Source organism: Strongylocentrotus purpuratus, unplaced genomic scaffold, assembly GCF_000002235.5.
Source record: "Strongylocentrotus purpuratus isolate Spur 01 unplaced genomic scaffold, Spur_5.0 spur5_scaffold_10, whole genome shotgun sequence".
Classification (NCBI taxonomy): Eukaryota; Metazoa; Echinodermata; class Echinoidea; order Camarodonta; family Strongylocentrotidae; genus Strongylocentrotus; species Strongylocentrotus purpuratus.
In genome coordinates, this window is record NW_022145595.1 from 16181711 (window position 1) to 16196564 (window position 14854).

General features: G+C 39.8%; 1 protein-coding gene across 2 annotated transcripts in view; it reads left to right on the forward strand.

The window, feature by feature from the left end:
* Positions 1-3458: 3458 nt before the first annotated feature.
* Positions 3459-14854, forward strand: part of LOC580376 (methylcytosine dioxygenase TET3) — a 35605-nt gene continuing 24209 nt past the window's right edge. Inside the window, exons 1-2 of one of the 2 annotated variants that reach the window (XM_030979620.1) lie at positions 3459-5042; positions 11393-11500. In XM_030979620.1, coding sequence (XP_030835480.1) covers positions 3468-5042; positions 11393-11500 — 1683 coding nt within the window. In that variant the 5' untranslated portion in view covers positions 3459-3467. Of the gene's footprint in view, positions 5043-5887; positions 6000-11392; positions 11501-14854 lie in introns of those variants that run through there. The other variant, XM_030979621.1, reaches the window with a different exon arrangement.

Here is a 14854-nt window from a genome sequence, read left to right on the forward strand (position 1 = left end):
AACCCAACGTGACATCACACCCCATGAACGCTGAATAATTAACATACAATGGGGTTTTCCACGACCCTTAACACACCCTCGGTGGTAAACGCCTCCCATTTATTTTCCTTTTAAGCCAAAAAAGGAACGTTTTGCCGAGTGACATGTTGATCTACTCTGCTCTTACCCCGCTAATTTTCTGGAACCTTTCACGTCCTTATTTTGTTATCCGCTCTTCCTCCCTCGATATATCGCACGATCATTATCACGATCTATCGAGATAAGTTCAACGAGAACCCAAGGACGTCGGTGCCACTATCCTGTTTGGAAATACTTCGTGACATGCCTAAAACATGACGAATATCCAATGGGGAATACTAATGACATCGCGCCGCGCGATGGGGGCGAAAGGGGGAGGGCGTGCCCCCCTCATTCTACTCCCTTATTGCAGAGGACTAGAAATCGCCTTTGTTATGACTCATAGTCATAATAGAGCTGACTTTCTTTGGAGCTGAATCCACTCTCAATTGTAGTGAAATTCACCAAGAGTGGTTTAATGATTACTCTTTTGAGAGTGGGTTCCTGTTTAGACATTGATTTCCATTCCGATTGTAATGATTCCTACATTGACTCCCGTAAAGTTGATCTTCACTGCTGGACATATACGAATTTTCTCATTTGCGAGTTGTTCCCAAGAGCAGACCTACCTATTATGTATTTACAGTTGCATTTGGAATAGATTGAAATAGGTTTGTCAATGAGGGTGATTAGAGACCTTTGGTACACCTCTAAAGCCTGAATTATGGGGTCGCAAGCCGATTACGCCCCCGTGAGTTTTCTCGACTCTGCGTCGTCATTAATCAAGATCCGTTTCTCTTCATTTCGTTTCCGAGTTCGATTACTCATTTGCGCGCTCCTTTTCGATTTTCTTTCTCTGCCTTCTTCGATTATGGACCCGCGAGCGTGAGTCCGATAAATGGTCTTATTATGATCCAAGCCGCAATCGGAACACGATCTTAAAGTTAAAGGGAAAGTCTACCCTGATATTAAGTTGGTTAATTAGAAACAGAAATGAGAGGAACAGCTACGCCAGTGAAAGTTTGAGTAAATCTGATTAAAACAAAACAGTTCTGACTTTTTGAAGTTGTGATCAATCATAAACAAATTGACAATTCTGTGACGTATCTTACGAGGCCTCTCTTAATTGCTGTGTACTGAAACATTTTTTTGTATTCTCCTTAAAGAAAATTTTCAATCATACATGCGCCCAAATGCAAATTGTTTTTTCACAACCCCTGTATGAAGAAAAAAATCAATTCCGTCATCGATAGTTATAAAATAAACGTTTACAACATTTTGTTTACAGAGCAAAGTGGAGAGGAGCTCGCAAGATACGTGACATTGTTGCCAATTTGTGTTTTCCTAATAACAACTTCAAAAAAATGTATAACCTTGCCTATTTATAGTCGGATATTGCTCAAACTTTTACTACTTTGTTCCTCTCGTTTTTCTGCTTTTATTGATACCAGATAATTATCAGGGTGGACTTCCCCTTTCAAACAAATGAAATGTCATGCTGTTAAATGGCCGACGTCCATGTACGTTCATTCCCTGGTGGAAGGAACTTTTCTCCCCGTGGATTTCGGACAGATTTCCGAAAGTTTCCGAGAGTTTCCATAAAGGGAAATCTAACCCATTTTGTTTCCACATTAAAACTACATTGCAAACAGCTGTGAGCTTGCTTTTAGAAGAAAAATTTATAACGAATGGCAAGGATATGATTCTACCTTGGAGGGATTTGTTCAAGTGATATTATCATACTCTTCTCTTGTATAATTTTGTGCAAAAGTTATTTCAAAAAATAAAAACACGTATCAGAAATGTTGACTTGTATGCCATGAGGGCGCTATCAACCTACAGAAAGTGCGCTAAAATGCATGTTACTTCGTTCCCTCTCCTACCAATCGACATCGTGGATTCATGTTCTGAAGTGATTACCTATATGTATTCTTTAACCGGCACCACTCACGCCCAAACCACCGTACATAATTATCATACAGTTTAGGGGTTCAGTTGCACGACCAAATTGGCAGCTTCATGGTTTGATCCGCGTTTCCATCCAAACTTAATTATGATAAATTGATTTTTCGACGTGACTTTCTTTCGTTATAAACTGAAAAACAGACTCCAGTTGCGGAAAGTAGTTTCATGCATTACCACTGATGTCCATGGAAGCAGGATTATATTCTGTCTTTGGAGCACTGTGAAATTACTGGTCCAAAGTGTCTAAAATGGTGTTAATCTGCCACTTTGTGTTTCTATGTATAGCAAGTAAGGTCTAGACTATAATTAAATAGAACATAAAACAAGAGCGTCGTGTGAGCAAAGTGAAAGTATGGTGTGAGGAAGAGAGGAAAGTAGAGGGAAGTTGTAAAGAATTATTGTGTCGTCTGCGTTTTTCTGTCGCCAAATATCTTTTTATTGAGTAGCTGCATTTAATATCAGCGAAGCCTCGTAAATGGACCGTCTCGGTTCTCGGAACACGCCACCGATACGAGTTTGACGTTATGCTCTGCGCGTGCAGCCCGTTTAGTAATTTAGCTCAAGTTGTTTCGTCTTCCTCTTCTCTCTCTTACTCTCTCTCTCTCTCTCTCTCTCTTTCCCTCCCTTCCTACCGTGATATATTACGTACTTTATTCTTAATAACGCATAACCATAATCAGCAATATGAGGTGCAGCGAAATGTGATCACATATGTCCTCTAGAGAGCGAGGCGAATCGGCGGGATTTTCTTTTTTGATTGCCGCATGCGAGCGCGCGAGTGGAGATAAATTGATGCCGACCGTCGGAGCTTTGAGGGGGAAAAAATTATCGGAGATGGGCGACCGTTGGTTGAGTAAAGCGCTGGAAATGGTGATAAAGGGCAAGAGGGAACGAGTGATGTTGAGAGAGGGAGATAGAAGGATAAAAGACGAGGAATATCGAAGAGTGTAAGATGACGACCGTGTTCAGTAAAAGGAGTAGAAAATAGCAGACGTAACAGAAAGGAGGAAAGGGAGACAGTAGAAAATATATTTTAACGGATATAAGCAAGGAATATACAAGGCAGGAGGATGAAGGCGGATAACTTTTTGGTAAAGATATTCTTTCCCTGCAAGTCTTCTTTTCACCGAGGTATGACGGGTTAATTAAAAACAAGTGACGAGAACCCGTGATGCTATCATACTTCGATAATTTCTGTCGTAAATACCCTTCGTGATCAAATGCTACGCCCCATGATCAATGCATATGTAATCTTGATTGGAGATGGATGGAAGATCGTTCCAGTGACTATATACCTCCGTTGAATACTGCAGTGTAGTTGAAGGAATCATCACATTTTTTTAATTACTGAGTACGAACGTAGGTATCGCTTTCATGTTGACGAAACTTAATTTGTGTCCATTTATTTATTTGTATTTCTATTTTCGTTCTCTTTGTTCTGCAGAATGTTGAAAGCTGGTGACTCCTTCCTCCAAATGGCGTCTGGTAACCTGGTGGAAGCGCTCATCAGACGGACGCTCCTAGAAGACAGCATTCCTACAAGCCATGACCCTTCACCCCGGAGCCATGACCCCTCACCCCGGGTCGACGAGGGGCCAAAGGTCAAGAGCAAGAAGCGACCTCGAGATGGCACCGGTGACGGCGCTGTAGGGGGTCAGAAGGGAGCGAAGACAGGAAAGGGACGGGCCGATGGAGGAAAGACAGGAGCTAAGAAGAGCTCTGAAGCAAATAGCTCCAAAAAGGACAAGGGACCCGAGTCGAAAAAGACAAAACAGAGTGAGAAAGTTGAGATTGTGGACGATAGGAAAGAGAAGAACAAGTCAGACTGCAAACAAAGTGAAGCGGAAGAAAGAGCAGAAGTTTTAGATAAAGATGATGCTCGGCCGATGGAAGGAGAAGCGAAAGCGGAGTGCTTGCAAAATGGTGAAAAGACACTTCTAAATGCCAAAAAGGTGCTCATGGAAAATAACAATGAGGATACTCTTTCTAAGAAGCCTGAGGGTGAACCAAAAGAACTTGATGATCTTGGAGGAAAAAGCGGCAATATCGCGGATGTTTCTAGTTCTGAGGACACTTCTAAAGCAGCTGCTGGTAAAGATACCATTGTACCCTCAAAGGAACGGACTGTAAAAGGCCATCAGAATGAACGTACTGGCAAAGCACCAGAAGCATTTCCGCATCAGCAGCCGAAAGAACTTCCCCTGAGATCACCAGACCAGGGGAAATCGATCAGATCACATACGATAGGTGGGCTGACCATTGCCAGTATGATAGAAAAGACGTTAGATGCAGGGATCATTTCTTCTCTCCGTGGCGAAAGATTCAAGGACATTATGCTACCAAAGTCCAAGGGGAAGGACAGAGTAAGTCGAGATAAGGACGACGGGTTTCCAATGAAAATGGTCAACCAGAAGAAAGATGGCAAATCTGAACCTTCTGTGACATCTTCAATGTCGTCATCGACTTCATTGAGCGTCGCGCCAGCTGTTTCGAACAAGTACAGCGTCGAGCGTATCCTTGCCGCGCCAACACGATCGGATAACCCCAAGAAAGACCTTCTCCTCAAGGGTATCATTCCCGCCACAAGAAACGTTGAAGGTCAACGTACTTTTGATCCCAAGCTGGTGACGTCATCTTCGCGAAAGTTGATGGCGCCGTTTTCGATTGATATACCAATTGCTTCGAGCGAGATGCCTTCGAGTTCGTCGGTGACCTCGTCGGGCAACTCGATGGGGAATACCCCTCCCGGGTCGGACAACTGCATGGTGTCCCCGGACGGAAGCGATGAATCCATGTCGGGCAACCACAGCGGAGTGAGCGACGGCGGGGCTACGAGCCCGTCGCCTGGGGATGGGAGCACGTCGAGCCAGAATAAGAAGAAGAAGAGGAAGCGATGCGGGGTTTGCAAACCATGCCTGACCAAGCAGAACTGCGGAGAGTGTTCCAGCTGCAAGAACAGACGGACCGGGCATCAGATATGCAAAATGCGGAAATGCGTGGAGCTACGAAAGAAAGCATTGGTAGGTCGATCTGTTCAGGAAATTATAGATTTGGAATAACTCGGTACTGTGAACAACTCTTACTCGGCAAAAAATAGAGACCGAGATACTAGTAGGCAAAAGAACTTTCCCATTTTCAAGATAACTGTATAGGACTGTGTAAAATAATTACTGAAGATGAAATAATCAAAAATTCTAAAAAGTTAAACTCCACAAAAACCTGAAAATCAGGGCCAATTAGTGATCCGATGTGTTGCTAGCACGTCACCTCTTCAAACCTCATTGCTACGCGATACCGATTTGGCATGGTGCCGAGTAATTCCGACTCTAAATAGGAGGCGTCTCTACTAGACTCTAGAGGGGTGCGACATTGGCCTTTAACCATCTAAAATCTCAATGGACGTTCGGGATTCTATTGAAAAGATCTGAAAGAAGAATCAGAATTTATGTCGGTGAACTTGAATGTCGATTACCCTGACTGCATAATGTAACGGCCAGTTTTCTATTAGCAAAATGCAGTTTTTATTTGTTGGATATTTTCAGAAGATTCTTTTGGAAATACCCTTTCCCTTTTCAAAAATTATATATCGACAACTCTGACCTCTGATCAAAATATATCTCACCCCTCCCCCGACTTGTTTTATTTATTTATTTTTTTTCAACGAATATCAAAGACTAAACTATGAGTATGTCTTATTGATCTGAAGTTTTTCACTCGTTTGAATTTATCTGAACTGTCAGAGAGAGAGAGAATAAAAATAGAAAAGATTGTGCCAACCTTTGCAAGCTCAACTTTCCGATCTTTGCACCGTATGAGCATGCCAAAGTCAGTCAATTTTGCTGTGAGATCATTTTTGTGATATCGCCCTCTTTAGTTATAGATAGGGGAAAGAACATGTCCGCGTGCATAGGAAGCAGACAACAAAGCCGGAAAGTGAAGATTGACATTCCAAATTCTGTTTCATGTTTCCTATTTACGTGAGTATGCCTGTTACAAATTGTTAGAAAATCACTTTTTGTTTATGCTGTTTCATTTAGATGTGATTTAAAATTACATTGAGCTACTTTTTCGGGTAAACAAGGTCACATTTTGGACCGTCAATCGGTGCCGTTGTTGACTCGTCCAGAGCAGCATGCAATGCATGCCTACTGACTGATATTGACTGCATAATGTTAATGGGCTGGCTAGCGCCGTACGGATGTGCGGCATCTGGGCTCTCCTCGGCAGGGCTGGGGAATGGAGGAAACGTCTGGCCTGACCGATTATAAAGAGTGATCACTGATCAGTAAAACTTAGTTATATGAAAATATGAATTGTAAATTTGCATCATTTTAGATCTTCTATTCTAGTTTACTAGTTTACTAATGTGAAGTATAAATACTTCACAGGTGTCAGGAATGTGATGTGGTTCTGATGTGATTCTCAAAAATTATGAAGAAAAACAAGACAGTGTTAAAAAAATTTAAGTGGACTCGAGAGAAGATAGCCGTTACTTTGTCTTTGAAAGGTGAAATGATGATGGAGGTGGATGATCTACATGTATGTATGTTTCATGGTGATTCTGCTGTGATAGAAAGGAGGTATTGCACATGAAAATGAAGAAGGTCTGCATGTGCAACGTAGAATCCAGCTGCCAGGTTCACTTCTCAGCTCAATTTGAATCGGGCAATTTAGTAATGGTGTTGTAATCGAATCAGGGGCCTATTTCTTCCAATTTAAAAGAAATTGGGCTATGAATTTGAACCACTGATCAATAATCGGAAGATAGAATAGCAAATAGCAATGGGAAAAATGTGTGCTGAGGTTGAAGTTAACACATTTTGGGCAATCAAATACTAAAAAACATGCAGACCTGGGATTATTTTGTCATTTGGAGTTGTTGTAGACGAGGATTGTTGATGTTTAGTTTAGAGCCTTTTTGTGCATCTGATACTATAAACAATTATTTTAAAGTTAGTCGAGGCAAAACATACCAGCCCCCATTTTGGATTATAAAGACATCACTTAAGGCTAAGGAGCTAATAATCCAAGGTGTGACTATGAGATTTATTTTAGGTATTACAGTGCTATTATTCGCCCCTGGTTGGGGGCAGATTTTCAAAGGAATTTCATCAGAATTCCCTCCTGATTTACCAATTCAATACCAATTTCAGGAACCTTATTGGTGATCGATCATCAGCATTATTGGAAATGAGAATTGAATTTGTGAATGAGAACCTGTTAAGCATTTAAGTTGTGTGGATGCACCACTTGTCGCTGCTCTGCATGCATTAGCTTGGTAGCGTGGAGAGTCACGTGACCAAAAACCTGATTAGTTCACCAGTGTTTTGAGCACAAGCATTTAAACTGCAAAAAATGGTTGAGTTTCTGTTCCATGGGTGGGTTTTTTGTAATGTTTATGGGTAGTTGCCTGGTAACTTCCGGCAAAACTCTGGAATGTGAGAAAAACCGATGACGTAAATACAGCTAATGCAGACCTAAACTCATTACCGATAATGGCTGGTACCATGTTAAGACTGGTAGTAGAGGCTGAGGCTCTAATTTCCAAGAAACCTCTTTGCTGTATTGTGTCTTGTGGAACAGGTGGCATGTGAGTGTGTGTGTGTATTAGGGTTTTACAGACGTGTATCAATCAGATATGATTATTTACATCTGGGGACCGACCTTTAAACGTCACCATCCGAAAGATGGTTTTGAACCTGCGTCCTCGGCTGAATCAGTTTGTAACTTCCATTGTTAGCTGGATTACATCTTTATCTCCCTCTGTCTCTCATTTTGACTGGATTAAATGAAGAATGTTTTAGTCATTGATATAAGTATTAGAGTACTCGTAGACCCATTATAACACGATCTCATAGATTGTAATTTGGGTCTCTGGCTGCACGGTGAACCTCATGTTTTATTGTAATCAATCGGTTTACTAAATGTATTCAAATTTATGGATGTTTCTTTCTTGAAGACCTAGTGATGAGATAATATTTGGAATCCAGTCTGCATACTTTACGTTTTGCGTTGTTTATAGATTGTAGAGTACGGTAGATGATAAAATCATACAATACAGTTGCAGAAAATTTAGGGTTAAAGGGCAATCCAACCCTTGTAATTGCTTCATTTATGGAAAAAAGAAAAAATAAGATATATAAGTAACAGAATGAGGAAATTTTGAAATAAATCGGAACAATAATAAGAATGTTATGAATGTTTAAAATATGAGATCACTAAGTCTATAGGAATTTTAAATTGGCCGTTTGGTCACTGGAATAAGACGTAGGACGCTGATAAATCTCACATTTGCCGTGTACACAAATATCATTAATTCCCGTTTTTCTTGTGCCTTCTCCCTTGGGGCTCTACTCAAAAGATATTGTCGATGGCATGTTATTATGGGTCCTCTAGAGAGAATATCATTTTATCATTTTTTTTCTTTATATCTTTCCTCGTGTTATTCTTTGTTTTCCTTATATCATTTTTTTTCTTCTTACTTACACCCTGTATGTTATCCTTTTTTCCCCCCGTCTTTCCATGATCTATTGTTTACCATTTTCTCTTTCTGTCTTTCGTAATTCTTTGTTTTTTCTTCCATCATTTCTTATGTTTTGTTTGTTGCTATCATTCTATCATTTTTCTCTCTATCTTTCCTCATTTTTTTTTTATTTCTTCTATCTCCTTTTCTTTTGTAATTCTTTGTTTTTATCATCCTATCAACCCCTTTGTTAGTGTTTGTTTTTCCTTCTATCACCTTTTCTTATGTTATTCTTTGTTATATCATTCTATCACTTTCTCTTTTTGTCTTTCCTTATGTTATTCTACATCTTCCTTCTATCACCTTTTCTTACCTTCTCTTGTGTTATTCTTTGTTTTTATCATTCTCTTTCTGTGTTTCCTTATTTCATCTTTCAGTTATTTCTTCTCTTACCGGTATGTTGCTGTTTGTTTTTATTCTTGTACTGTGATCTCTTTCCCGCCAAAACACACTCACTTTCTGTTGAAGTTTGTTTCCTGGCATGGTTTGGGTTCACACTGCAAGCTAGATCGGTCAAGAGCAATCTAGGAAGCAAACCGGTCCTGTGGACCACATACTGTAGCTTCCTTGCACGGGTGTGTTCTCACTCACCGTTCGACCGCTCTAGCATCCAGGAAGTGAGTGAGAATGGGGTCTTGAAGAGAAAGAGGATATTATGGATAGGAAAATTTTCTGTATCATTCATTGTTTTTGACAGCGCAAGTATTAACATACGGTATGTACATGTACACGTCCCAGCCTTGTCTGTTCTCAATTCTCTCCATGTGATCATAGAAAAAATATAGTAATACCCTGTGCTATTTTCATAATTATTCCTTCGGGATGTACGATAAGGCTGCTGTAAGCATTGTTAAAAATAGGCATTACAATCACCATTAACAAAGAGATGAACTTTTGTTGATAGGTGTTCCATTCACCAATCGGTTTAGAAATGCAATGGCAACTTTTTACGGTCGTTTGTTTCAATGTAACTGGATTAATTCAGCGGGGCACTAATGTTCTGCTGCTTAAAGTAGAAAAATTATCTGAACTTTAGAAACGCAGATTCCAACTAAGTTTTGTAAGGCATTCAACACTTTGCAGGCCTAACAAGGTTTACATCGGCAAGAATGAAGGAGCATTCACGTTTAAGACAGTGGTCAAAGTTTAGTTAGGGAAGCTATGATACCGCTTTGTCAAGTAGCGCTTGCGTCTCGGCTAGCCGATCAACCTGTTGTCGGCCGAACCAGTTTGAGGCAAAATGTTTGGGCTCACGTGGACTCCGTGTTTACGGGGAAAGCCCCAACTTTAAAGCCTTTAGCACCAGCTGTAAAGAAACAAACAACTAATCCTACCAGTCACAACACACGAGGAGTTATGGTTTCTCTATGTGCGACTTGGCACAGGTTCCATGTCCCCATGAAAACATGGAATAGTCCAAGATACTATCAACAGTGTTGATGCAACTGGCTGCGAGCATTATTATGAGTCAGGTTGTAAAATACGAGCAGAAAACCCCCCTATTTGGGCGAAATGGAACTGTCTGTCTGGCCTGGTGATGGGGATGTGTGTGAAGCTGATATTTTTAGGAGGGAGAAGAGAACAAAGAACAACCAATCAGAATAGAGGGTTTCCTTGCATGCAGCTGCTTCAACTGGATAGCTAATGAGCTGTGTACCTCTGACATGAAGTCAATAGGGTGTGTGGCAAAGGCTATGAGAGTATTCTGTGTGTGTTTTGTGTATGTGTGTTTCCACTGTAATCCACACACTCCATTGTAGTGAATAGGCCTTTGTATAGTTTTCCACTGTGTGTAGTCACCAGCAGATGTTTGTAATGTAAGGCAGCCTAGCTATACACAGTGGCCAGGGTAGTGATGCCCTTTAAAACTAAGGTGTGGGTTTTTGTGCTGAAAAATGGACAACAAAATGGTTTCTTTCAAGGCCTGGAATTATATTCAAGTGGACAATTGGCCCAATTTTTGCTGATTCACTCCGGTGAATAGCAGAGTTGTTAACACCGTGTGCGTTTGGTGTGTGGAGTAAAACCGGAGATCTGATATTACTTGAACAAGCTGTGTAAAATGACATCAAGATCTGTGGGTTCATACAGTTGACATTGTATGCATGCCACAAATTCCATTCATAGATAGCGTGTTTTGTATACAATCCTGTCTTCGCGGACAGCAGCTCATACGAGGCTCGCTTGCGCAACCCGGCCAGGCTTGTATGTGTTGTTGATCAACGAAGATCCCGTAGCACCACACGTGGAAATTTCATATTTACCGCGGGATCTGTAATGTGATTTCCTTGTTTTGTACCGGACAGTCAATCTTATTACCAATTGATGAACCAATTTAGGATTACATATACCAGTAATTGCATCTGAATTCCTCTCGTATCACGTTTTTCCTGGAAAACATTCAACTTTGTACCGCGTGGACAAACCAGTAATTACTTCAGGAATAGGCAAAACAAGGACGGCTCTTCTTTTCCATTTCCGATTCGCTACTCGAGGAACCAGGAAATATAGTATAGTAGTAGTACTCGTTGTGTTGACATCACGTGATCGTGATGGTGAGTGGAAGAGTAAGCGTGACTTAACATGAACTGCAAGTAACAGCTGAAGACGTTCTCCACCTATTCCCAGCAATTAACTCTCCTTACGATCGAGTCTCCGTGTACAAGTGGCTTAGTCAATTACGGCCTTTTACTCACAGGAAATGGCTTGCTGGCTGCGAATTTCCGCGAGGGAATGATCGCTGGGGCCTCCCCTAAGTGATTTTGAGGGCTTGTTTTCATAGAAGCAATCAACTACTCTAAACTGTGTTTTGTCAGGGACTTTCTTTGATCTTTTAACACTATGCAGGCGGCGGCGGCATCAGGAGCCGGCCAGCAGCCTACCGGTCTCTTGGATGGAGGGTCGGCCGCGGGGTCACCAAGAATGAAAGGCGTTCGGCCCCCTTCCCTGCCTACGGTAAGTCGCAGCGATTGTCCTTCAGGGGGGCGTTTCACAAAACTTTTCATCAGGGACAAATGACAATTTTTGTTATAAGCTACTGAAATCCGTGCTTCTGATTGGTTATCAACAGATTCGTCACTGATTTTGTCATTTATTATTGAAAGAAGGCTTTGTGAAACGGGTCCCTGGTGATAAAAATTGTGGAAATAGAGAACAATATTTCGGGAATGGTGAAAATTATCCAGAATGAGTGGAGCATATTGATTGAAAATCAATATCAGCACTTGGCTTATCGGTAAAACCTGTTGTTATGGCCACCAAAACTTTGAGGGCACCTATCTATAGTGGCCGCTTTTATTCTTTCCCCTGTTCGCTTTGTACAAGCTATCTAAAGAGTGTTGTTGTTTTATTTTTGATGGCGTGTATCATTTATTTATGAATATTTACGCCTTTTTCACTTGGGTGGCCTTTGTAAAAATGTTAAAAGAAACATCATAAAAGATACAGGTGAGGGTAGGTTTTTGTTGTCAGAAATGTTTGATGTTGCCGAGTTAACATATCATTTTGTATGTTTACTGCAATTACAATTTAATTCAAACTTCATTTTTGCACATTTTAAAGTTTGGTTGTGTCTCAAGTTTCAGTGATCAATGACCTTGCTATCTTCATGTCAACACTTGCGTATTTATTGGTGAAGTTGTAATTTGACAGTAAAGGACAGATTATTTTCACTCATTTGCTTAGAATGGCATTAATGCATATTTTATAGAAATGTGTATTAATTGTAGCTTTCTGGACTTGTCATCTTGAAGTACAAAATCAATTTAGGTACACAGAGCCATCATGAAATTTGAATAATGTAAATTTGTCTGACCAAGACTGCATTAAATCAATTTTTATTCCACAACCAAACTGCCACAGCAACATCAAAAGAACGTAGATCAAGAACAATTTCACCGTCAATAAGACATTTTCATAGTGTATACAAATAAAATGTACCGGTATGTACAAGTTTGTATTAGCAACAGGCTATTACATTCACCTGTTGTATACATGTATATTGTATTTCAAAATTTAAATACAATTACTTGTAACAGTTGACTGAAATGATTTGTAACTGCATACATGCCCACTGTTCAGATTAAAGAGGGACATTGCTCTTTTTGGGAGAAGATAATTATCATTTTAATACAGGTGTTCCTCTTCTTGTACAAATTTGTCTGTAGTATTGAATAGGAGAGTTAGGATTTTTCCTCTTTTTTTTTTAAATAGCATAATTTGTACAGATTTCTGATTTTCAAATGTTGGCATGTATGTAACTGTAGGCACTTCACCAAGATGTACATGTATGGATTGAGTTTGATTACAATGTACATTAAGAAAATGAGCTTTTTGACAGAGTGCTCAACATTAGAGAAAAGCAGCAGGCCAAGTTATCTGTTACCAAAGAACTTGATTGGATCAACACCAACATGAAAATGAACCTTGGTCTAAAAAGTACTGGTAGGCATTTTTTGTTGTTTCATAATTGAAGATGCTTTTGGCTCCTTCATCCCCAAACCCTTAAATCTGTCATATAAAGATATGATAATTCAATTCTTGAATTGAGAAAAACAAATCGTAATAAAACTAATGAAACAGGTGGCAAGTTGGCTCAGTTGGTAAAGTGTCTGCCCATTGAACAAAAGATTGTGGGTTCGAAATTCTACCCAGGCGGATGACTGAAGCCTGCACTCTGTGTTAACGAGCTCCTCCCCTGTTTCATAGTCGAAGGCTATGGTACAGTGTAAAAACACTATCCCTCGGATAGGACGTTAAATGGAGGCCCCGTTTAGGAGAAACACCACCTTTGCACGACAAAGAAGCCACTGAACAGCATGTATTCGTGTAAGAGTAGGGGAAAACCCCAGTTTAGTTGTCCACCTGCACACCCGCAGTCAGTTATACAGGGAGGAGAGACCCAAGGGTTACAGTGATTCAGTTTGCTTTTCGCCTCTCAGGCAAAGGCGACGCTAATACTAATAATGATTATAATAATACATGGAGTTCTATCCCCATGTTGGTCTACTGATGACAACACCAGATATTTTTAGGTTCCATCAGTGCTTTCCTAATTATGAATTTCAATGTAAAATATGATCTTAAAGGAACACAAATAAGAGCATCGTTCATACAGTGTATCTATCCCTAATGAAACACACAATTTGCCTGTACAACCTCAGAGATAAAGAGAGATGCACAAAAATCATAACCTGTTAGTTTATATATTTTAGAAAAGTTTTGTAAAGGACTAAATACTGGTTAATATACTTTACTTTTCCTTATGTGTGTATCACTTTCATTTTACCTCCATGTTTACATGTAGTTTTTTTTATAAACAATGGATGTGTTCATCAAGTCAATACAAAATGAATTTCTTTTGAAAAGACAGCATACATATACTCATACACACACTGATACTCAATTACTCATTCTAAAAGAAAAGGTCTTAATAGGATCACCAGTATGCTTGACATTGGATGTACATTACCCTACTTTTAAGCCTAAAACACAGAGTGTAACAAATATTGATATAAAAGATGAAGCAACAACTTTGCTAAGACTGCAAACAAGAACCTACAAAGAAGATGATGTGTAGAAGAGCATTGATGCCTACATGTACATGTAATTGTCAATACTTAATTATTCTTAGTGTACAAGACGTGTGACACAACTTGATTAAAACATCAGGTACTATCTAAAGTCATTCATACATCGATAATTCCCCTTCCCCCCATTAAGGTTTAACAAGTGATTTTTCCATTACAAAAGTTAATTTTGTGGGAAATTGATGTCATTTGTCGGCCAATTGCCCTGCAGACGTTATTTATAGCTGGGCCTATTCCTAATATAAACAACTTGGAGTCATCTTTGTAATGTTCTCTAGTTTTGGATTGATTCCAAAAGATTTATTTCTCTTTTGATATGGGAAGGTCTCGAGTCTTGACCCATGGGCACCTGAAAACTCAGACTGGGCCACCAAAATGTTATAATTGTAATACTGGTACACTGTATATTATATACATGCAATACATGCCCTAAAAATGTGTCTGTACCCCAATGTACCCAAGGTTACTGGTAGTTTGGAGCCTGGATATTAGAGATCAATTTAACTTTTTACAGCTGTAAAGTGAAACTGAACGCTACATGTGTAGTCCTTTTGTTAATCAAGACTATTAAACATGCTTTAACATCCACTTCCTCTTATCCTGTCGGCATTTTGAGAACTGCGTTTTGTCAGTTTTGAGAGGGAGGAAAATGTCCCATTTGCATTTTGCAGAAACTGAGACAAGCATTGATCAAATAAACGTATTAATTTTATGATGAAAT